Raw genomic sequence first — 25,117 nt, 5'->3', positions numbered from 1 at the left:
TGTTTTTTTTTTATTTATTTAATGTTTTTGTTGTTTAATTAAATTGTTTATATTGTTTAAATACTGAAAAAAGTCATATTGTCAAATAATTGAAAACAAGTCAGTAAATTTTAAAGTATATTTCATTTTCAGCATCATTACCATATTAGATCACATGACCATGGCCATGTCCCAGAGCCTTTAAAATAATGGTCCTTTTTATTATTATTTCATCATTACAAATACAATTTTACTTTTTGTCGATTTATTTAATTGTTTATATGATCAAAATGACTGGAAAAAGTTATATTTTAAAATAAACTCATTCTGATTTGCATTATTATTAATTCTAGTTCTTATTTATTTACTCTCTGCAACTCTCACATGGTCGTCCACTGAAGCTTAGCAGGACTGCGCTCTCTCAAACCTGCGGTCTGTATGGGTCCTGACACCCCAGTATATTGATGGGGACTTTATACTGCTTGGTGAGCACCAACTTTTGCTTAAGAAGTTAAACTGAGGTCCTGACTCTCTGTGGTCGTTATAAATCCCAGGATGTCCTTCGATAAAGGCGGTTTAACCTTGGCATCCTGGCCAAATTTGTCCATCATGGTCTCCTAACGATCCCCATGTCATGATTGGCTTTATCTCTCCCTCCTCTCCACCAATCAGCTGGTGTGCGGTCAGGCGCAATATGTCTGCTGTCGTGTCATCCAGGTGGATGCTGCACACTGGTGGTGGATGAGGAGATCCCCCCCCAAAAATGTGTAAAGCGCTATATAAATGTAAGGAATTATTATTATTATTATTATTATTATTATTATTATTATTATTATTATTGTATAATTAAAATATGATTGTTGTATTAAAATATTGATATATATATAATAGAATATATATTAAAATAAATTAATATATTTTAAAATGTGATTTATTATTTTTCTTTATTTTCAGTGTCACATCATTCAGATTTGCTTTTTATAAGTGCGTATATTAAATTTGTGTTTCTGATAGTCTGTAGTTTCTTTCTGTAGTCCTCTTTAATTGAAAAATAGAATTATTCTGCAAGTTATATTTGCACAACAAACAAACACAATTGCTCTGCATCTCTGATTTGATAAACACAGAGCTGTTGAATTCGTTTACAGTATTTAGGCAAGCATAATATGAGTAACTGTTATTAAATGACCTAAAAAGTACCAAAAGTATACCCTTACATCACTTTTTCAGCACAAAAGTACTTTAAATACTGTTAATTTGTGCCCAACACTGTGCACAATATACTACTTGATTTCTTTTCTAATAGAGCAGTCAGTGTATTTTCTTACACACATTGTATTCTGGTGGTCTAGAAAGTTCTGTCTGTTTGATTCTATATTAAGAGTGTCTGGAAGTGAGCCAGAGACACGAGGCTCCTGTTTGTCCCTCCAGCTGAACATAAACACTCAATGAAGAAAAGAAATGTGACGCATCCAAAAGGGCAAACCAAGAGCACATTTTCAACCAGCGTTGCCAAATAAACTTGATCGTTTCCATCCCAAAACTTTCCATAACCTGCTCAAACACACAAAAAACGGCATAAATATTTGATTAGTAATTTTATTTCAGTCAGAATTGAGACGTTGCTAACCGTCACGATTTACACACCATTGCTAGCGACCGACAACAAAGTCACAGAACTCAATCAATCATTCACTACGCTACAATACTGTGCAGAATTAATGTGTTTAGTAATGTCATTTCTAACTGAATGGAGCAGTTGCACGCACCTATAAAGTGCACGTCTCAAATTTTGCCAAACTGAGCCAAATGTTAAAAATTTGAAGTCATTTTTTAGCCGCACAATTAAACTGGCCAATCTGGCAACACTGCTTATAATCTGAGTTGGTGAGGGGTAAAGTAGGGTTGGCATTGATGGGCGGAGCTTAAGCCCTAATATATAAATGATGGTAGAATAAAGAGAGTCGCGAGATGGGGGAGGGGCTAATCAGGGGTAGTGCTGGTGGGCGGGGTTTGAAACTCCATAAATAAATGATGGCAGACTGAAGAAAGCTGGGGGAGGGGCTAAAGTAGGGTTGGCATTGATGGGCGGAGCTTGAGCCCCAATATATAAATGACGGTAGAATAAAGAGAGTCGCGAGATGGGGGCGGGGCTAATCTGGGGTAGTGCTGGTGGGCGGGGTTTAAAACTCTTCATATATAAATGACAGTAAGAGATAACTCAAGAGAGCCACATGTTGTGGGAGGGGCTAAAATATGATCTGAACTGGTAGGTGAAGCTTGAGCCTCAGGTGTTCAGCTTAGGTTTGCACCCTTGTCCTTTACAAACTGTGATTCCTCCAGATTCCTTGAATCTTTAATGATGTTCTGCACTGTTAAAGGTGAAATATCCACATGTTTTCCTCTCTTTCTTTGAGAAATATTGTTTTTAAACATTTTAATAATTTTCTCACGTATTTGTTGGCTAACTGGCGATTCTCAGTCCATCTTTGCTCCTAAAAGAACAGACCTTTCTTGGATGCTGCTGCTTTTGCCTGATTTACCTGATTACTGCCCTAAACTGCTCCTGTTCCAGCTTTTTTGGAGTGTGTTGCAGATCTGAATGACAGGACAGAATGTATATTTACAACTGAAGTGAAGATGACCGGACAAAACATGAAATAATTTGTGTTCATACTGTGTGCAATGAAATACAAGTCAAAGTCAATTTGGAAATCACTTCTTTCCTTTTTTTTTATTTGTGTTTTCCATACTGTCTCAACTTTTTCTGATTTGGAGTTGTGCAAAAAATCACTCCATACATACCAACAACAAACTTACCAATATTAATATACCATTGGTATTGGTATGTTTATAGTTGGTGTGTATAAATATTGGGATGGCAATGCTGATGTTGATGAATATGTGGTGTGTTACATATACAGGTGTGAGATCGAGGCGACTCTGGAGCGTCTGAAGCGTTTGGAAAGAGATCTGAGCACCAAAGAACAAGCGCTGAAGGAGCGAGAGAGACGCTTGAAGATGTGGGAGAGGAAACTGATCGAGCAGTCAAACACACCGGTGAGTCATTATGTCATTCTGGCCACTAAAGGGCGTGTATTCACAACAAATAAAAGTGTATTTTAATGACAGTAGAACTGCACGATTCTGGCTAAAAGGAGAATCGTGATTTATTTTTATTTTTTGCCTAAAGTAGAGATCACGATTCTGTAGATGTCAAATAAAGGTTAGTATGAGTGGGCTATTATTATTGTTATTCTCAAACAACAGCAATAGGCTTTGTGTAGCTGTACTGTCTGTTAAAATGCTCAATTTTGTAAAGACTTGGAGTGGTGGACTTGAACAGACTTTAGATTTGTCCTGGTCATTAATGCTGATGATAAGTCTGATGTTGAATTATTGTGTTTGAGATATGCTTACAATCTGTAATGTTCTGTATAAAATCTGTCACTGACGTGATTTTCGTGAATACAGAAGACTGGGTGGGTATTTTTGCATTTCGGCGGGTTTTGGATACTTTTTGGGCTGGAATCAGTCAGCTACATCTGGCAACACTGTGTGCGCTTTCGGTTTTATTTTCACTGCTAAGAGCGGTTCACTTCCCGCACGGCTCCCAAACAATCGCTCTGTGCCACAAACTGAATGTTATTTACAACTTTATTACCTGTTATTCACAGCCAATGCAGGGTCTGTTCACTTAAGTAGACTTCATTCAGAGGCGCGCACCCACCCTGTCGTAACAGCTGACGGGTCAGCTCACGTCACGTTTGATTTTGCGGTCGCAAATAGATCATTACATGAAGACAGAAATGACATTTTTGGGGTGAATTATATCTTATAAATACAGTATGTGACTCTTTCAACATCATTTGGAGGTGTCCGGGTTGCTGAACAACGGATGTAGAACAATGTGAAGACCTGTATAGCCACTTTTGCTTCTCTCCTGAACTTGAAAATATAATTGACAGAATCGTAGAAATGCTGGATTAACATGGTATAGGGGGTCGAATCGAGATCGCGATCTTTTTACGATTAATTGTGCAGCTCTAAATGACAGTGTAACCAAGTGTGGAATCATGGGAGTTGTGGTTGAAATCATGTTGATGATGAGCTAAAGTATTCAACATTCATTATCAACTTCATTATTTAGTATAGGACTATAAAAAGGTGCCACTTACAGATTATTTAAATAACAGTCCTTTTGATATTCACAGACTTGTATTATATCTACATTTGATTTATTTGCCCTTGATCTTTGTTACATCTTTGTTACAACCTTAATTAAGCCATCAAAGCTAATATTTACTCAGAAGGGGATTTTCAGTCATTGTTCACTCTCATGTCTGGCAGATCATTTCATTTTTTAGTAGACTTTAAAAGCTGTATTAGTATGTTTATATGTACACTACACTGCTCAAAAATAAAGGAAACAATAAAATAACACATCTTAGTTTTGAATGAATGAAATATTCGTATTAAATACTTTGTTCTTTACATAGTTGAATCTGCTGACAACAAAACCACACAAAAATATAAATGGAAATCAAATGTATTAACCTACCCAAGCTCATTCTGGAAACGTAGCCCCGCGGACGTTTCTGGAGACCGCGATTTACGTGGCCGGAGATACGTATGGCCGCAATTCGTTTTTTCAAGCAATCGCTACGGGGCGGTGTGACGGCGCTCCTCTTTTTCGCGCTCACCGGCTGACGGCTCACCTCTGTGTGGAGGGCTTTCCCACCGCAACCAGTTTGTCCGCTTAGCTCGTAGTGTTAGATAGGCAGAGCGTAGGCCCGGAGGAGGAGGAGCCAGCCGACGACCAGGTTCGAGTCTGGAGAAGAGCATCACGTAATATGAAAAACAGAATCCTAAATAATAAAGCGAACGTGGTTCTGACGGAGAGAGAATGCGGTGAAATTCGAAAACTCTGTCAAAATCGGACCAGGGCTTTTGCGACTTTTGTAAATCGTCGCTTGGGTTTGGGGAAAGAGGAGGCTGAATCGGCCGATTGGCCGGCCGCCCAGTCGATCGTTCAGTCATTCAGTCAGTCAGTCAGTTATTCGGACAGACAGTTGCTCGACAGTGGCCTTCGGCGGCTTTTCACGCAAGAACAGCGCGAACAGCATGTGCTCCCGAGAGGCGTTCGAGATGCAAAAAAACGCGCTCAGCGGCCTCTCGCGGATTCGCCAAAACAAAAACTGCACAAATACATACCTCCTGGGTCTCCAGAAACGTCCGCGGGGCTACATTTCCACAATGAGCCTGGGTTGGTATTTACCCTAGGAGGTCTGGATGTGGAGTCTCAAAATTGAAGCAGAAAAACACTCTACGGGTTGTTCCAACTTTGATGCAATGTCTTTAAAACAAGTCAAAATGAGGCTCATTGGTGAGGCCTGTATAACCTCTCCACAACACTTGGGCATGCTCCTGATGAGGTGGCGAATGGTCTCCTGTGGGATCTCCTCCCAGACCTGGACTAAAGCATCCGCCAACTCCTGGACAGTCTTGTGTTGCAACACGGTGTTCCAGTGTGCTAATTGGATTCAGGTTTGGGGATCAGTCCATAGCATCAATACCTTCTTCTTGCAGGAACTGCTGACACACTTTAACCACATAAGGTCTTGCATTGTCTTGCATTAGGAGAACCCAGGGCCAACCGCACCGACATGTGGCCTCTCAAGGGGTCTGAGGATTTTTTCCCAATACTCTACTTTTATTCAGCTTTGCTTAGAGATCTGATCAGAAAGAGCTTCTTAATGTAACCGCACGCATTTCCTCAAAGTGTGTATGTGAAGTGCTTGTGAATGTATTGTCCGTCAGCAGCGGTGATTATGTGCTGGAGAAAAGCTGCAGTGTTTGTCAGGAGAGTTTGAAGTGTGTGTCAGGGGTGTAGAGCGCTCTCTCTCTCCTGTATTAGGTGAGGCCGTCTGACGCCCACCGGCTCCTTATGGATGTTATTTATGGGAAATGAAGTGGATGTATAGCCACACGCTGAGGAGAGCCTGAGAGAACAGCGTGAGGACAGAGCGCACTTACACACCGCTGACATTTCACTGACAGTAAGATTGGCCAATTTCAGCAGACCATCAGGAGAGAGAGAAAGAGAGAGAGAGAGAGAAAAAGATTTTTTTTTTATTTTTAAAATTCATCTTTATACCATATTAAAATACCACAATTAATAGATGTGCATTTTACTCCAGCCATTTTATAAATATTAGCTCTCCATCTTTAACAGAGCACAACATGTCTTTATGAATTCACACATTTTCAGATTCTTCAAGATTCTTGACATTCTCATAAAAAAAAAAAAACACAACAGTCGCTGGCCACTTTATTAGGTTACGCCTTACTAGTACCAGGTTCGACCCCATTTTGCCATCAGTACGGACTTAATCCTTCGTGGCTGAGATTCAGCAAGGTACTGGAAATATTCCTCAGAGATTTTACTCCATATTGACATGATAGCATCACGCAGTTGCTGCAGATTTGTCGGTTGCACATCCATGATGAGAATCTCCTGTTCCACCACATCCCAAAGGTGCTCTATTGGATTGAGCTCTGGTGACTGTGGAGGCCATTTGAGTATGGTGAACTCATTGTCATGTTTAAGAAACCAGTATGAGATGATTCACGCTTTATGACATGCTGCATTATCCTGCTGGAAGTAGCCATCAGAAGATAAAGACACTGTGGTCATAAAGGGATGGGCATGGTCAGCAACAATACTCAGGTAGGATGTGGTGTTGACACAATGCTCAATTGGTGCTCAAAGTGTGCCAAGAAAATCTCCCCCACACCATTACACTACCACCAGCAGCCTGAACCGATGATACAAGGCAGGATGGATCCATGCTTTCATTTTGATGATGCCAAATTCTGACCATCTACTATCTGAATGTTGCAGCAGAAATGGAGACTCATCAGAGCAGGCAACGTTTCTCCAAACTGCTATTGGCTAGTTTTGGTGAGTCTGTGTGAATTGTAGCCTCAGGTTCCTGTTCTTAGCTGACAGGAGCGGCACCCGGTGTGGTCTTCTGCTGCTGTAGCCCATCCGCCTCAAGGTTGGACGTGTTGTGTGTTCAGAGATGCTCTTCTGCAGACCTCGGTTGTAACGAGTGCTTATTTGAGTTACTGTTGCCTTTCTATCAGCTAGAACCGGTCTGGCCATTCTCCTCTGACTTCTGTATTTACCCCAATAAACTGTATTTTGATTTAGTGTGTGTATTTAATAATTCTTGTAAATACACTGTAAAACATTCTGCTGCCTTCCATTTTTTAGATGAACTTAACTTTTCTAGTCATCTCAACTTAAACCAGTCATACTGACTACAAATATTAAGTTAAACTTTATATAACTGAACAACGTTGTCGTGATTTTTTTTGTCATATTATAAGTGTAATCTGCGCTTCATATTATTATAAACACTTGCTCTATATTGATGAGATGTGATTATATGAGTGAAGGTGATGACAGATTTAGTATTTCTGTTCATTTTTCTGTCTGACAGCTTCTTCCAAACCTGGCCATTCACTCCTGGACAGAAGAGCATGTGGTGGGTGTAAAGTTCATCTCTCATTCTAAAGAGATATTTTCATCACTTTTCATGGTTTTAAAACTTTTTTGCTCTTTCAAAACTAGCATTTCTGGATGGAGCAGATCTTTGAAGGTGAGTTTCTCTATACACACTATTGTAGAAAAATCTGAGGTTAGTAAGAGTATTTTTTTAAAGAAATGATTACTTCATTCAGCTGTAACTTAATCGAAAGTGACCCAAAAATTTTTACAAAATGTTTGTTCTCTTTAAAGATGTTATTAAAATAAAAATAAAAATTCTTAAACCGTTCTAAATTGTATTTAAGTTCCTGAATTATTAACCCTCCCTTTAAATTTTTTCTCCAATTTCTAAAACAAATTACTTTCTCCAGAAGAATAAAATACAGGGAAAAGAAATCCTTGTTCTGTTATTCTGTTCTGTTATTAAATATATATTTAATAACAACTCTTTCTCTGAAGTTATACTACTAATAATTTTTTGTGCACGCATGTGCCATCATCTGTAACTTGCTTTAGTTAAAAAAATCATTCTGCAAAATATATTTCTTCAACAAAAAGACAAGCAATTTCTCTGCTTCTCTGAATTGATTTATACAAAACTATAAAATTTATTTACAGTATTGAAGACAAGTACATTATAAGAAAATGTAATTATCTTATGATACTTTTGAAAAATGTAAAGTAATCTCATATAATACTTTTCATAAATGAAAAGTAATCCAGTAATTACTTACGATACTTTTGAAAAATTAAAAAAGTAATCCCTTTTGATAATTTTGAAAAATGAAAAGTAATCCTTTACGATATGTTTGAAAAAAGAAAAGTAATCCCTTACGATACGTTTGAAAAATGAAAAGTAATCCCTTACGATACTTTTGAAAAATGAAAAGTAATCCCTTACGATACTTTTGAAAAATGAAAAGTAATCCCTTACGGTTCTTTTGAAAAATGAAAAGTAATCCCTTACGATACTTTTGAAAAATGAAAAGTAATCCCTTTTGATACTTTAAAAAAAATGAAAAGTAATCCCTTTTGATAATTTTGAAAAATGAAAAGTAATCCCTTACGATAATTTTGAAAAATGAAAAGTAATCTCTTACGATACTTTTGAAAAAGAAAAGTAATCCCTTTTGATACTTTAAAAAAAATGAAAAGTAATCCCTTTTGATAATTTTGAAAAATGAAAAGTAATCCCTTACGATAATTTTGAAAAATGAAAAGTAATCTCTTACGATACTTTTGAAAAAGAAAAGTAATCTCCTTTGATACTTTAGAAAAATGGTGAGTAATCATTTCCGATACTTTTGAAAAAATTAAAAGTAATCTCTTATGATACATTTTAAAAGTAAAGAACAATCCCTTATGATACTTTTAAAAATTAAATGTAATCCCTACAATACTTTTGAAAAATGAAAAGTAATCACCTACGATAAGTTACTTGATAAGTAATTTAATTACAGTAACTAAATACATCCAACACTGATATCCACATGAAAATCCAGAGACATGTCTTTGATTGCTATATTTTCAAGTATAGGTTTAGCCGGTATCATCAGTTTGGTAGTTCAGATTGTGTGTGATGGAGCAGTAAAGGTGTGTGTTTTCTGCACAGGTGACGGAGAGCTGCAGCAGTACGCCAATGTCTTCAGACAGAACCACATCACAGGACAGAGACTGCTGCTGCTGTCCGAGTCTGACATGAGAGATCTGGGTGTGACGTCTAAAGGACACATCATACACCTGAAGGTACAGCACTTCTGCTAGCTGTAAAATAAAGCTGCGCAATTACTAATAATACGGCAGCTGTGGTTGCCAGAAGTTTACCGTTAAAAATATGGTGGAACCCATGAATGAATTTTCTAATTGCTACAGTAAACTACAATATGGAGTTGCTGCCATGTGATTGGCTGATTAGAATTTTGTGTTAACAAGCAGTTAGAGAGGTGTACCTAATAAAGTGGCCGGTGAGTGTACTACAGAAAGAGCTTGCGTTTTTTTCGCTGAGCTGCACCTTTAAGAAGGATCTGTGACAGTGATGTTTAATTGAAAACTCCATTCTGTCTTATTGTTAAGCTTCTGAAAGAGCAACCTCTGAGAAATAATTTCCTTCCTCCGGGATCTGCTGCTAACTGACACCACACTTCTGAACCCGTGAAGCACTATTGCGTGTGCTCCGTAGAGAGCGGCATTTGTTGAATTAATTACTCTAGATGTATATGACACATGCCAGAGCACCAATTACACGTTCATAAGTGATACACAATGGTATTAATTGTTGTTTTGCCGCTGAAAGTCCATTAACAGGTAATAATTATGCCGCATTCACACACAGCTGGCCATTGGCTGATTGTCAGTGCGCTGCATAAATGCATGTCTTAATGTTTTAAACATAACGTCAAATCTTTCCTTTTCAGACTGAAATCGAGAAACTGACCCACGACTACCTGAATCTGTTTCACTTTCCTCCGCTGATCAAGGCATGTGATCTTCATATTGCTTTTTATATAATGTTTAATGGGGACCTATTATGCATCCTTTTTACAAGATGTAAAATCACGTCTCTAGAGTGTGTATGTAAAGTTCCAGCTCAAAATACCACACAGATAATGCTTTATATCTCTAAAACTGACCCTTTCAGGCTTTGATGGTAACTGTGGTGTTTTGCTGACTGTCGCTTTAAATTCTAATGAGATTGTGTTCTTTTCGAAAGAGGGCGGAGCTATGAATGCCTGTGTGTCAGCATAGTGGCAGATTCAAAAACAAGACTAACGTCCTATGCTAATTAGTGAAAGCTGGTCACTAGTGGGCGGGGCTTTCACCCTCTGATGATGCGTACATTGGGAGAATGTCAATCAAAGTGTTTCTGCAGACTGCTTTGATCTAGTGTGATTATAAACAATAGGAATAATTCATGTTTACCTTTAGAAGCTGGTTATATTCACACACTGTTGGCACACAACTGTGTTTAAACCCCTATAAAAGTGATTTATGCATAATAGTTCCCCTTTCATATCAGTTTATGTGCGCTTTTCATACTTATGTCCACCTTTAGGACGGTTCGGCCTCTGAGGAAGCAGACGAGGACTGGAGCAAGACAGTGAACCTGGAGCTGGTGTTTGGGTATCACTGGAAAGCAGGCACAGGACAAAAGGTCATTTTACACCCCTATATGTCACCTATACAGAAATCTAATATATGACTATATATTGTATGAACATATAATACATCTAAAAATATTTCCCAAGTGCTGTTTAACAGAGATAATATTTCTTCAACATTTTTTTAGACATAATAGTTTTAATGATTTCTAATAACTGATTCCCTTATCTTTGCCATGATGACAGCACATAATATTTGACTTGATATTTACTAGTATTCAGCTTAAAGTGACAATTAAAGACTTACAGTAACTGGGGTAATTAGGTAAGTTATTGTATTATGATGGTTTGTTCTGTTGACAATTGAAACAAGTATTGCTTAAGGAGGCTAATAATAATGACCTTAAAATGTTTAAAAAAAATTAAAAACTGCTTTTATTCTAGCTAAAATAAAACAATTAAGACTTTCTCCAGAAGAAAGAAATATTATAGGAAACAGTGTGAAATATTGCTATGTAAATATCCATTGGGAAATTGATTAAACATTAAAAGAGTAAACATTTTGCTGGAGGGCTAATAATTGTAATGTCAGCTGTATATGAAATTTTATATAACATGTTTGAACAAATATGTAAATGCTTGTTATTCCAAAGGTTGAATATAAATAAATGGCCATTTATGCCAAAAATCATTAGAATATTAAGGAAGATGTTTGTATTTTTCCAACCATAATTATATTTCAACTGTTGTTTTTTTTTATTTTTTATAAAAAAATATATTATTATTCAAGTATTATTATTCAAGTCTTGAAATGAACTTTACTAAAGAAAAAAGAAGCACATCAAAAGAAATAAAAAACACATATCCCAATATACACACACACACATATATATATATATATATATATATATATATATATATATATATATATATATATATATATATATATATATATTAAGGGTGTCACGATCCTCCAAATCCTCGATTCGATTTTCGATTATAAATAATTAATTAATAACGAATTAATTATTTGTAGCCTACCGTTTAAACTATCTGACCTGCATGGTCTTTGTTTGACCCATAAACAAATTATACAGTAAATGAATAAAGGTAAGATACACACATAATCACCACCTGTCAATCACTTTTTCTGCGGGACTCGTGAATAGGCAGTGATCTGTGTCGTTATAATGGCGTCGGTAAAAAAGACGCACAACCAACAGGAACCAGCCAACAGTATCTGAGGTGTTCACTAAAATGACTAAGTACTTGTGTAATGGAAGATGGAAGCAGTCTACTGACCCGCTGACTGCCTTGACCCGCTGTCTCGAGCGCATGACAATGTGTGTGCGTCTGTATCTGTGTGTGAATGAGTGTGTGTGGTCACGTGATGTGCGTTTTCAGAGGTAGTGAGGAAGGAGGGCTGCTCAGAAATGCTACACGCCAGTGTGGATGTGGATCGTTGTCGTTCTAAATTGCCATTTAAAAACAAAGACATATTAGTGTAAACAGGGCCTGAGTGTATTTTTCGCGAGCGGATTTGCAACTGGTGCGGGGCGGAGGATCGCGATGCGCGCATCGTCTATCATCCCAACCGTAATACGTACATAGCAGAGCTTGCAAACTGTGTTTTTTTTTTGTCGACAACACGAACGTTGTCAACATAACTCACTGGAAATCCAAAATGCTTACACACTGGCGACTTCATTGAAAGAGGAGAGGGTTTAAGCTCTGTCGACGGGTCTCCTGCTTCTGCAGTTTAACAAGCTCTTCAACAAGCCTGTTTTTTTCCTGCTTGGCAAGCCAAGCTGACGTGACATGGGGGCGTGGCAGCATCGACGATTCTATTTTTTGATTCGATAATCGAAGTTGAGCATAAATTTCGATCGAAATTTATTATTACTATATATACAACATGAAGGGGTTAAATGAGTTTTTTTTCTAGAAGATGATGGCCTTTCATTCATTTAAACACAAATTGTAAAATGTTTTAACTCATGTCTGATCACTTAAAAAAAAAGTATTAGCATTCCTCAGCAGTAATATTCTTGATTATTAATCTGAATATTGGGGCTCTCTTTAGCGTGTGTGAACTCTCTGATTTATTTGTGATTTGCTGTCATTATTTCTGCATCAGTATTCCTGCTTCACTTCCCATGCTAACAGGGGGCTTTTGTCAGCGATGTGATGCCTTGTCATGCCCGAGACGTTTTTTTTGTTTTTTTTTGCTGCAGCAATTGCAGCGCTCCTTGATTTGAAGTTGTCTTCTTAGAGTAAACGACGCCTCCGACGACTGACCACCGTCTCGCATTTTTTGCTTCCCAAGCCTCTTGTTTTTGTTCTCTCAAAAAAAATAGAAAGAGAAGAGATAAATAATATTTTTTTTTCATCTGGAGCGACGCGTCGCATCCACCCCCTCTTGCCGGCGAGCCTTTGTTTAGGCCCCTGACACAAGAGAGCGACTGCTTCTTCACTTTTCCCTTTGAATTTAATCAAAAAAATTTAGCCAGAAGTCATTTTCTTTTTAAAAGGCAAATGTTATTTAATCTTTCAGCTGTTCATTGTCCCATCATAAAAAGTCCCCTTTCAAGGCGTGCGGCGGGGCTGAAGCGGGGCCGCTAATTGCCTCCTATTTCTCCTGACATGTGGTGGTTTGGTTGGGAGGAAGCTCAGCGGGAAGAAGGAAACAGGAGTCTGAGAAAATGAGAGCTAATTATTTTCCCCTGCCTGGTGTCAGCCTCCGTGTCAGCCTTGTTTTTACAAACTGCAAGCTTTTTTTTGCACTAAATAAAACAAACCCGCTCTGCTCAAGGTTTTTTTTTTCTCTCGTCTTTTACGCTCTCTCTCTCTCTCGTTCCTGGCGGTGTCGTGGTACCAGCTGCACTTCTCAAAGCCTAAATGAGACCCTGCGATTGTGCTTTTGCCCATCTGACAGCACCGAGTGTTTCTGTTAATGAGGATATCAGGGCTTAGTCGCCGGAAAAGGTGCTGAATTATGTATGAGGTGTCATTAGACGCTTACCACGCTGGCCGTCATTACCGCACATTGTTTCTGCGGCTGCTATTAGAGAACGGCTAACGTTTGGCAAACGCTCGGTCAACGCTTTAAGCCCCGTCCAGAAACAAACACACACGTGCTTGCTCTGCTCCTAGCGTGAGTGTGTGTGTGTGTGGCGGGAATGAGCACGTGCTTTAAGCTGTTGCCTTTGACCTCAGCACCGGGATGGCAGATTGGACGGATCATTACCGCTCTAGCCTGGCCTCTCGGTACAGGGGGGCTCATCTCCATTGCTAATGCGAAGGAGAATGGATGTTCGGGTCTCTCGCTCTTGTTATGGCTGAGAAACGAACACGGACGCTTTCCTGCACTCTGATCTCGTCTCAGCACATCATTCTGGCCTAGAAACCGGAGTGTGTGTGTGTCTGTGTGTGTGAATGAATGCTGGAATGATTTATTCTCACGCTTCCTCAGGGATGTTTGCATTCACACGCCACACCTTACGGTGCCGCACAGATTTACAGCAAGACAAAGTCTGAAACCAGGGATTGATGGGAACTTTTTTTTTCTTTTCGGTAGCATATTAGGCACTGTGGGGCGAGGCAGTGGCGCAGTAGATAGTGCTGTCGCCTCACAGCAAGAAGGTCGCTGGTTCGAACCTCTGCTCAGTTGACGTTTCTGTGTGAAGTTTGCATGTTCTCCCTGCCTTCATGTGGGTTTCCTCCGGGTGCTCCGGTTTCCCCCACAGTCCAAAGACATGCGGTACAGGTGAATTAGGTAGGCTAAATTGTCCATAGTGTGTGTGTGAATGTGTGTGTGGATGTTTCCCAGAGATGGGTTGCGGCTTGAAGGGCATCCACTGCGTAAAAACTTGCTGGATAAGTTGGCGGTTAATTCCGCTGTGGCGACCCTGGATTATTAAAGGGACTAAGCCGACAAGAAAATTAATGAATGAATGAATGAATGAACTAGACACTGTGACTTTTAAAGTTATAGTGACTCAGCATTTTTATAGGTGCTAAATTTGTTTTCTTACCCAAATCAATTAAGTTAACTTCATTGTTTTTTACAATTTTAAGTGGATTTAATATAAAACTTTTAATATAAAATTAATATAAAATTAAGTTTAAAAAATCAGAAATCAGGGAAATATTTGCTTTTTTCTGCAGTTGACGTCAGAACAGCAGGAACCGCTACTAATTCACCAACGTCACTTTAGAGCTAGTGTTTGAATGATTCTCTAGCGTAATGTCTAAAGTGATGACAAAACAGCTGATTCACTCACATTTTAAGATTATAACGCTGAACGGCATGAAATGCCATCAGTCTACAGAGATTTCCCTGTTTTTCTCTGTTGGATCACAATAATTAACCCCAAAAAGATGGCGGCCGATGCACTGAATCCGATACTCCAAAATTATAAATATTTTAAAATAGACACTATCCTTAAAAATAAACTGCATATTCGCAATCTAATTAGCTACATTCTTGCCTAAAAAAGCTTTAAAAGTACATTATGTTGTCCAACAGCAGCAATATTGCCGGCAGCTAGCTCTCTACAACTCTCACATGGTCGCCCTCTTTCTTGGTAGCATATTAGACACTGTGACTTTTAAAGTTATTGTGACTCCGAATTTTTATAGGTGCTGTATTTGTTTTCTTACACAAATCAATTAAGTTAACGTCATTGTTTTTTACAAATTGAAGTGGATTTAAAATAAAACATTTAATATCAAATTAAGTTTAAAAAATCAGAAATCAGGGAAATATTTGCTTTTATCTGCAGCTGACGTCAGAACAGCAGGAACCGCTACTAATTCACCAACGTCACTTTAAAACTAGTGTTTTTATGATTCTCTAGCGTAATGTCTAAAGTGATGACAAAACAGCTGATTTTTGCTCACATTTTAAGATTATAACGCTGAACGGCATGAAATGCCATCAGTCTACAGAGATTTCCCTGTTTTTCTCTGTTGTATCACAATAATTAACCCCAAAAAGATGGTGGCCAATGCACTGAATCCAATGCTCCGAAATTATAAATATTTTAAAATAGACGCTCTCCTTATAAATAAACTGCATATTCGCAATCTAATTAGCTACATTCTTGCCTAAAAAAGCTTTAAAAGTACATTATGTTGTCCAACAGCAGCAATATTGACGGCAGCTAGCTCTCTACAACTTTCACATGGTCGCCCACTTTCTTGGTAGCATATTAGACTGTGACTTTTAAAGTTATTGTGACTCCGAATTTTTATAGGTGCTGTATTTGTTTTCTTACACAAATCAATTAAGTTAACTTCATTGTTTTTTACAAATTGAAGTGGATTTAAAATAAAACATTTAATATCAAATTAAGTTAAAAAAATCAGAAATCAGGGAAATATTTGCTTTTATCTGCAGCTGACGTCAGAACAGCAGGAACCGCTACTAATTCACCAACGTCACTTTAAAACTAGTGTTTGAATGATTCTCTAGCGTAATTTCTAAAGTGATGACAAAGCAGCTGATTTTTGCTCATGTTTTAAGATTATAACGCTGAACGGCATGAAATGCCATCAGTCTACAGAGATTTCCCAGTTTTTCTCTGTTGTATCACAGTAATTAACCCCAAAAAGGCCAAAGCAAAGCAAACACTACCAGTTTCTGTGGCATACACACAGCACTACAAAATACAAAAGAGAGATCGACTTAGAATGTCACTTTCCTGTTCTATAATGATTTGTTCAGCTGTAGTTTAAAACACACTCTGAGAAAATGCTGTTTTTCTTACCTGAGGACTTTTTATGCGGTCTCTTGATGCCATCTTGTGGTGGAACGTTAACCGTCACTTTCTTTGGTCTGCTCAGACAGACTGATGGCGGCCGATGCACTGAATCCGATGCTCCGAAATTATAAATATTTTAAAATAGACGCTCTCCTTATAAATAAACTGCAAAGTTGCAATCTAATTAGCTACATTCTTGCCTAAAAAAGCTTTAAAAGTACATTATGTTGTCTAACAGCAGCAATATTGCCGGCAGCTAGCTCTCTGCAACTCTCACATGGTCGCCCTCTTTCTTGGTAGCATATTAGACACTGTGACTTTTAAAGTTATTGTGACTCAGAATTTTGATAGGTGCTGTATTTGTTTTCTTACACAAATCAATACATATTAGACGCTATGACTTGAAGTTATACACGACAGGACGAAAGTCTTGTCGTCGATCCCAGTTGTAAGAGCAACAAATAATAACTTGTCTTCTAGTTGATCATTTGGAAAAGTGGCAGAAGGTGGATTTTTCCCTTGAATCATCTGTTGATCTGCATCCCAATCATCACAAATACTGCAGAAGACCTACTGGAACCCGCATGGACTCAAGACTCTCACAGAAATCAGTCAAGTTTGGTGAAGGAAAATCATGGTTTGGGGTTACATTCAGTATGGGGGCGTGCGAGAGGTCTGCAACATCACCAGCCTGAGGTGTCAAGACATTTGTGCTGCCCATTACATTACAAATTCTATACTGGACATTATTTCTGTTCAGTGACAAGACTTTAGTCTAAGCAAAGTCAGACCTTACTGTCCTAATGAAATCATTAAAAATCAAGGCATGATCATATTTTATTTTGGTCAAACAAGCATGATCTAGAGGCCTTTGTTTTTCATATAAGCCACTTCTGAAACCAAATGATCAACAAGAAGTCAAGTTATTATTTGCTGCCCTGCTGAAAAATCCAGCTTAATCCAGCCTAGGCTGGTTGGCTGGTTTTAGCTGGTCGACCAGGCTGGTTTTAGAGGGGTTTTGGCCACTTCCAGGCTGGTTTCCAGCCATTTCCAGCCTGGTCTTAGTTGATCAGGCTGGAAAATGACCAGCCAAATCCAGCTAAAACCAGCTTGACCAGCCTGGTTTAAGCTGGATATAGCTGGTTTTGGCTGGACTCCCAGCTTGGCTGGGCTGGTCAAGCTGGTTTTAGCTGGTCATCTCCCAGCCTAACCAGCTAAGACCAGGCTGGAAATGGCTGGAAACCAGCCTGGAAGTGGCCAAAACCCCTCTAAAACCAGCCTGGTCGACCAGCTAAAACCAGCCAACCAGCCTAGGCTGAATTAAGCTGGATTTTTCAGCAGGGTAAGCTAACCACAATGACTGTTTTTAAGCAGAACTCACAGTGCTAAGATCAAACGTGTTTGTGAGATTTTAAATAGAAAGGTTGAGTAAATAATGGCAGAGTTTTTTATTTGGGATGAACTCTCCCCTTCTTTATTTTTTTAGTAAAGGTTTGTCTTCATTAAGAGATAAAGTGCTAAGCTAACAATGTTTACTTTATTTAGAAGAACTTACAGTGCTAACATCAAATGTTTTGTGAGATTTAAAATGGAAAGATTAAGTAAAAATGGCAGAATACAATTTTTGGGTGAACTATCCCTTAAAGACATCCTCTCTATTCTTTAGTAAAGGTTTGTCTTAGCAGCTTATTAAGAGAAAATGCTAAGCTAACAGTTTTTACAGTTTATTTAGCAGAACTCTTCGTGCTAAGATGAAACTTTTTTGTGAGATTTAAAATGGAAAGATTGAGTAAATGATGGCAGAATAAAGTTTTTTGGGTGAATATCGCTTTAAGACGTGTCTATTTTTTTAGTAAAGGTTTGTCTTTAAAGCTAATGAAGAGAAAATGCTAAGCTAACAGCTTTTACTGTACTCTCAGTGCTAAGATCAAATTGTGAGATTTTAAATGTTGAGACGACTGTTGTCCTCTAGGTTGTGCTGTTGGGTCATTATAACAGCTGAAGACACAACATTCTCCATGATTACGAGCACATATGCCTGCTTTGCCCCTCATCTGTGTCTCTCTGACCTCTGCAGGACTGCAAATGGAAAATGTACATGGAGCTGGACGGGGACGAGGTGGCGATAGCGTACATCAAAGACGTGACCTTTAACGCCAACAGACCAGATGTAGATGTTTTAAAGATGACCAAGGTGGGAGACCATGAACAGATGCCTCCATTATGTTTTGAGGAACGCAGGAGAACGGACATTGACTCAGTTTGTTTCCTGAGGTCTAATAGCTGGGTGTTTGATCCAGCGACCGTGTACTGTGTTTTGTTTATTTTCCCCCGGTTTATTTATGCTTATGAATTGCATTATGGGCCCTTGATCTTTCTTCCAACAACTTTTAAGCTTGAAAAGTTCACAAAAGTGACGTTTATTGGCATTTTTAAATACTTTAAAGTGATATATTGTCCGGGTTGGTGTTATATATTATGCTACAAAAGCCTTGTAATAAGCTGCAGTGCATTTTCTGTTATTTTACAGACTTATTTCTTTATATATTACAGTATGTCTTATACATTATATTATTTCAAACTACTAAAATGTCAATAAAAGTCACTTTGTTTAACTGTAGAGTTGATTTTTCAACATTAAAATTCAACAGAGCAGAGATCAACATCCTGTAATGCAATTCACAACCGTAAATACGCACTTGTAAATCACAAAATACAGAAACTGTCCATTAATAGAGATTATTTACAGTGTAGTTATAAATGTCATGAATATAAAAATCCTCATGTTGTGTTTTTACTGTGTGTGGTAAAATCTTAATTCCTCTTCAGCCTCCTTTCGTGATGGATAAATGGATAGTGGGAATATCTGGCACACATACTGTTGACTACATAGTGAACTATGAGGTGAGTACTAGACAAAACACTACAGGTAATATGAAATAACACTTTATATATGTATATATATATATATATATATATATATATTTATATATAACCTTATTGCATGTAGCTTTCTATATAGTGTCAAATTGATATTGTATATTCTGTATATTTAAATATTGCAATGCAGTGTTTATGGTATGGTATATTTATGGATATGGTATATACTGTATATTTAAGTATTTAAATGCAGTGTTTTAAGTGGCCTGGGAGTGTGTTCAGCCGGTGCTGTGTTTGTCGCAGGGTAACGTGAAATCTCCGAAGTGTACAAGACACGTTCACACAGTGCAGTGGAGTGCAGACAGCGGAAAAGACGTGATCAAACCTGTGGAGCTGGTCATCGAGACGGCGCCGGGCATCAGGGAGGCGCACAACAGGAGCAGGTCCAACTCAGGTACTGCAGAGAATTATCTTCAAATTATTAAGACTATTATTCCAGGAAGAAACTCAAATAATTTCGTTGCTTGTGCTCCCTTTTTTGCGCAAACACATGTTGACTGTGTTTGTCATGCTCAACAAGTTAATTGCGGGATGGAAAATTGTATTATTGTTTTGAAATACTTCCTATGTGTAGTAGTGTAATGTTGCAAAAATTGCAGTGCTGATGACATGGCATTAATGTATTTATTTATTAGGTTGCAGTTTTAGTTTCAGTAAGCATTTTTATTTTGATAAATGTAATTTTTTATACTTTTTTAATTCCATTTTTCGGAGCTGAACACACGACAAATCAAAAATGATCTCATTATTACTTTTAACAGTTTACATTGTTTTTTCCACACATTGGTTAACTAATTAGTTACACTGTTTTACGTACTTTGCATGCACAGTTGACTCATTTGTCACCTCATTTTATGTTTTGAGAACATTGTATGCAACATTTATTCATTCTGTACATCATTTTATGAACAACAAACCTACATTCTGCTAATTTGTCACCTCATTTCATGCACGGCAAATGCTCAATTTACTAATTCGCTAATATACTAATGTGTTGTTTGTACACCCAATACACAATATACTAATTTTAATACAGTTTTGCTAATTTACTTGTTTTTATACCTCATTTAATGCACAATGAATGCAAAGTTTACTCATTTGTTATCTTATTTTCTATAAATTATCTTTTGGGTTTTTATACCTTTTGTGTGCAAAATCCTTTTACCTATATATTATATTTAGATGTATATATAACCTATTCACAAAGAGGGTATAATATTGTAGTCTTAATAAAGAACATGATGACATATTTATTAATGATTATTATGACATCATGTTGTAAAAATTTTGTTACAATTCTTTATTAATATTATTAATATTGTATTTATTAACTACAATATTGTACCCTTTTTGTGTGTATGTATGTATATACTGTATATATGTATATATATATATATATATATATATATATATATATATATATATATATATATATATATATATATACAGTACATACATACATACACACACACACACACACACACACACACACACACACAGTTGAAGTCAGAATTATTATTAACTCCCCTGAATTATTAGCACCCTGTTTATTTTTTTCCCCAATTTCTGTTTAACAGAGAAACGATTTCTTCAGCACATTTCTAACCATAATAGTTTTAATAATTCATCTCTAATAACTGATTTATTTTATCTTTGTCACGATGACAGTAAATAATATTTGACTGGTATTTTTCAAGACACTTCTATACAGCTCTTAAGTGTCATTTAAAGGCTTCACTAGGTTAATTAGGTTAACTAGGCAGGTTAGGGTAATTAGGCAAGTTATTGTATAACAATAATTTGTTCTATAGACTATTGAAAACAAATAGCTTAAAGGGGCTATTAATTCTGACTTCAACTGTATATTCCATTGATTTCCCTGTTATTTTAATAATTTCAGATATATTTATTGTGTTGTAGACTATAGGTAAACATCTTATGTCAAATATTTTACTAAGGACAGTAATAAATAAAGAAGTAGCATGCATTTTGTTGCGGACTTTCATGAAACTACACATGCTAGGGTATGAATTACAAAGGTGCTTGATTAAAAAGGAATGGTGCTTTAATAAATAGTCCTTAAATCTGCTGTTCGTGAAAGTTTGGGAACCCTGTCTTAAGGCATAGTGTTTACTCTCTTTTTCAAAGTAAAGCCAACTGTCCGCTTTTTACAGTGTATACAATCAAAGCTGACTTGACTTACATCTTGCCACTCTGTGTCTATCAATCAGGTGTGGATCCCAAATGGATTTACAGTCTGAGAATGAAGCAGATGAAAGAGCAGGCGGCCCAGGAGTCCCCCAGCAAAATGAGCCTCCCTCAGTTCCTGTCCGTCATCAGCAACCAGTCTTCATATGCGGCAGCTGTAAGAAGATCTCCAAACCGCAGTCCTCTCAGTCCCTGGACCGACTCCCGCAGCTCCTCTCCAACTCTCTCCGTCAAACTCTCCAACATGCACCTGGGCTCCAAAGGCAGCAGTCCGTCCAGCACCACCTCCGAGAGCGCATCCGAACGCGAGCGGCCCCCGAGCGCTGGAGCCAAACACAACTACAACAAAAAACCCTACTACGATCACCACACACTGAAGATGAGCAGTAGAGGAGATGGAGAACCCAGGAGGTTTCTGCCGCAGAGAGGATCTAGAGGCTTCCAACATGCTGGACGACCACGAAACGCACACTCATACGCAACGCCACCGCACTACCAAAGGCCCATACCGGGGATGTCAATGGCCGCTGAAGGGCCGAAGCAGAAAGTGGCGTCTGAGGAACCAGGGGATGGGGACTGGATTAAAGTAGAGAGGAAAAAGACAAACAAACAGGAGTGTAAATATCAGGAAGTGAGGCCGGTCAGAGGTCGGTCGCGTAGAGGTGGGAGAGGCGGTGGACGGGGGCGTAACTGAATGTCTTTTGTGCTTTAGAACTTGCCTTTATTTCTGCAGCAGTGGTTCTGGAAGTGTTTTTCCCATTCATTTTCCCATAGGGATTTTTTACTACTGTCTCGTAATTAAGCCTTGAACCAAACCAAACCAAGTAGGTATCGCTGGCTGCATCCTCCAAGTGAGAGGGTATAAACAGAGGTTGAAGCCAGCTCCAAGCGGGTGGGACTTGAGCTCCAAGTAGGCTGTACAATCCTGGAGTTTGCATTTATTTATTGTCTCGTACATGACACAGAGTCCAATATTGTACTTTATGAATGTCTGCACCTACCCCGACCCTAAACCCAACCTCACAGTTACCTGCTGCCTTTTAACATCTACACCTACCCCTACCCTAAACCCAACCTCAGAGTAACCTGATGTGTTTCATTAATGTCTACACTAGAGATGCGCGGATCAGCTGAAATGACACCTGAATTCGCGGCTTCATACAAATCATCCACCCGCCCGCACATATTGTTTTATCTGATATATGTATCCGCACCCGACCCGCACCCGATCATCACTTGAATAATTTAATTCTTTGTTTAAGGCATGATGATGGGTCACCGTGGATATTAACAGCAGATTGGGTGAGCTATAATCTGCGCATCTCTGATAGGAAATAATATGTTAAGCTTAAACGTTTTTTAAGTATTTATTTATAAAAACAGAAGTTTGTTTTTTGACAACATTTTCTTCATTTTTGAATAGAGAAAGTAAAAATAAGACATTTTAGCTTTTACAGATACAGGAACAAGATAACAAAAAGGATGCCACTTCAGCCTAAACGGCAGCTATGTAGTGTTTACTTAGGGTGCTTTCACACCTACACTTTTGTTTCGGAACGTATCTCGTTTGCCCAGTTAGCGCGGTTCGATTGGCATATGTGAACAGGGCAATCGCACTCTGTTCCGCGCCAAAGTAATCGCTCCGAGATCGCTTGAGTGAGGTGGTCTCGGCTCGATTGAAACGAACCCTGGAGCGGTTTGATTGCAGTGAGAAAGCGATCCGATCCGAGCGCGGTTATATCACAGTGTTTTATGGATATGTAATATGCTTACGGCTACATGAAGAGAGAATTATGAGTAGGGCGGGAAGTTTCGCGAGTCTCCGGATGCCCGCAAACGAGTGATGATCTCCCGGTAATCTCGCGTTACTCTCCTAGTCCTCAAATAGGCATCGTCGCGCACCCTTCTCACCCCTCCCCACCGTGTCTCTCCTCAGACATGTCACGCGCACCCTGTCAATCACCACCAAACCACCACCTCTCCTGACAGCTGAGCGGGACGCTGCAAAATAAACCCTGACACTCTGACCAATGTAAGGAGAGTTTACTCACACGTGACTTGTTTTAGCTCTTTTAGTCCGATTAGAAACTTTGCAGTGTGAAAGCGAACCGCTCCAAGAGCAAAGAGCAACAATGTAACAATTTTAATCTCTGTTTCGGAACAACTGAATCGATTCACAGGTGTGAAAGCACCCTTAGCCTTTTTCTTCGCACTGTGTAAAAACAGAACAGCATCTATTGTGCCTGGATTCGGATGATTCCGCCTCGCCTCTATAACGCGGCCAGCTGCACTGAATGAGCGTTCGCTTGCACCGCTTGTTGTAGGAATGTACAAGATTTTCCTCGCAAGGCGCTGCAGTCGTGGAAATAAGCGATCTTGTTTCTAACCTAGAACGATGGCAGATTTTCCTCTGATGACTCCTCTAACTGAAACTTTGATCAGTAGACTACTCTTCCACTTCATCCATTATTTTGGACGTCTCATCTTCCCATTCAGCAAAGCCCACTCTCTGCTTTTTCGCTGGTCCACTGCCATGTCCCCGCTACATTTACCCGCAACCAACCCGCAACTAATCATAATCTATTTTTTATAACCCGACCCACCCGACCCGCAGATTATCTGCAGAGCCCGCGGATATAACCACTATCCACGCAGCACTAGCCTACACTTACCCCAAACCTAAACCCAACCTCACAGTAACCTGATGTGTTTTATTAATGTCTATTCTACCTACACCACCTAAACCCAACCTCACAGTATCCTGATGTGTTTTATTAACGTCTACACCTACCCCAACCCTAAAACCAACCTCACAGTAACCTGATGGGTTTTATTAATGTCTATTCTACCTACACCATCTAAACCCAGCCCACTAGTGGTGTAAGTCCCTCCCACTTGGAGGTCGCCCAACTTACTTGCGGTATAATCCCTCCCAATTGGGAGGGACTTACAACACGAGTGGGTTGGGTTTAGGGTTGGTGTAGGTGTTGTAGACCTGTGCTTCTGAATGGCTGTATTTAAATTTCTTTCCTGTTTCGTCTGGTGCAAATAGCCAAATTGCTTATCACTGCAAATCTCGTCACGTAGCATGTTGTTAGGACATGTGGTTACAATATAACCTGCTCACCTAATGTTTACATTCATAATATTTATAGTATTTGCTAATTAGTAACCACCTCATGTGGAACTCTGAATCTGTGTCTCATTTTGGAGGCTGCTACTGTCCACCAGGGGTCGCATTTCGGTGACAGACGCATACTTTGGGAGCCTTCATGATTGAATGAATGAAATACACTGTTTTCCAGGCAACCTGGGGTGTAGAAATGTAATTGGCTAAACTGGCATTGGACGGGTTAAATGACCAAAACAAAGACAGACTTTCTGGCACGTAACTCACATTTTCAGAGCAGAATATCTGACTTCAGCGTTCAGATAAACAAGAATGTCCACTTAGCATGTTTCTTAAATATCTGCAAACATATTATGGTATTTTTATGCTTTAGAAGAGTCAAAAACTTAAAAACAGCACCTTTAAATGCAACATATGTGAATAAGTTACGAATTGCCATGGG

General features: G+C 38.6%; 1 protein-coding gene across 1 annotated transcript in view; it reads left to right on the top strand.

The window, feature by feature from the left end:
- The window catches only part of map3k20a (mitogen-activated protein kinase kinase kinase 20a), a 49,358-nt gene extending 26,225 nt beyond the window's left edge, over window positions 1–23,133 (top strand). The window contains exons 11-20 of the mRNA NM_001327940.1: window positions 2,904–3,039; window positions 7,488–7,532; window positions 7,619–7,646; window positions 9,147–9,280; window positions 9,949–10,011; window positions 10,587–10,685; window positions 18,475–18,591; window positions 19,227–19,301; window positions 19,581–19,731; window positions 21,569–23,133. Coding sequence (NP_001314869.1) covers window positions 2,904–3,039; window positions 7,488–7,532; window positions 7,619–7,646; window positions 9,147–9,280; window positions 9,949–10,011; window positions 10,587–10,685; window positions 18,475–18,591; window positions 19,227–19,301; window positions 19,581–19,731; window positions 21,569–22,239 — 1,519 coding nt within the window. The 3' untranslated portion in view covers window positions 22,240–23,133. The remainder of the gene's footprint in view (window positions 1–2,903; window positions 3,040–7,487; window positions 7,533–7,618; window positions 7,647–9,146; window positions 9,281–9,948; window positions 10,012–10,586; window positions 10,686–18,474; window positions 18,592–19,226; window positions 19,302–19,580; window positions 19,732–21,568) is intronic.
- The last annotated feature ends 1,984 nt before the right edge of the window (window positions 23,134–25,117 follow it).

This window comes from Danio rerio, chromosome 9, assembly GCF_052040795.2.
Source record: "Danio rerio strain M-AB ecotype USA chromosome 9, GRCz13ab, whole genome shotgun sequence".
NCBI classification, from domain to species: Eukaryota; Metazoa; Chordata; class Actinopteri; order Cypriniformes; family Danionidae; genus Danio; species Danio rerio.
The sequence above is the reverse complement of the archived record's forward strand: the minus strand, read 5'-3'. Positions and strand labels throughout refer to the sequence as shown.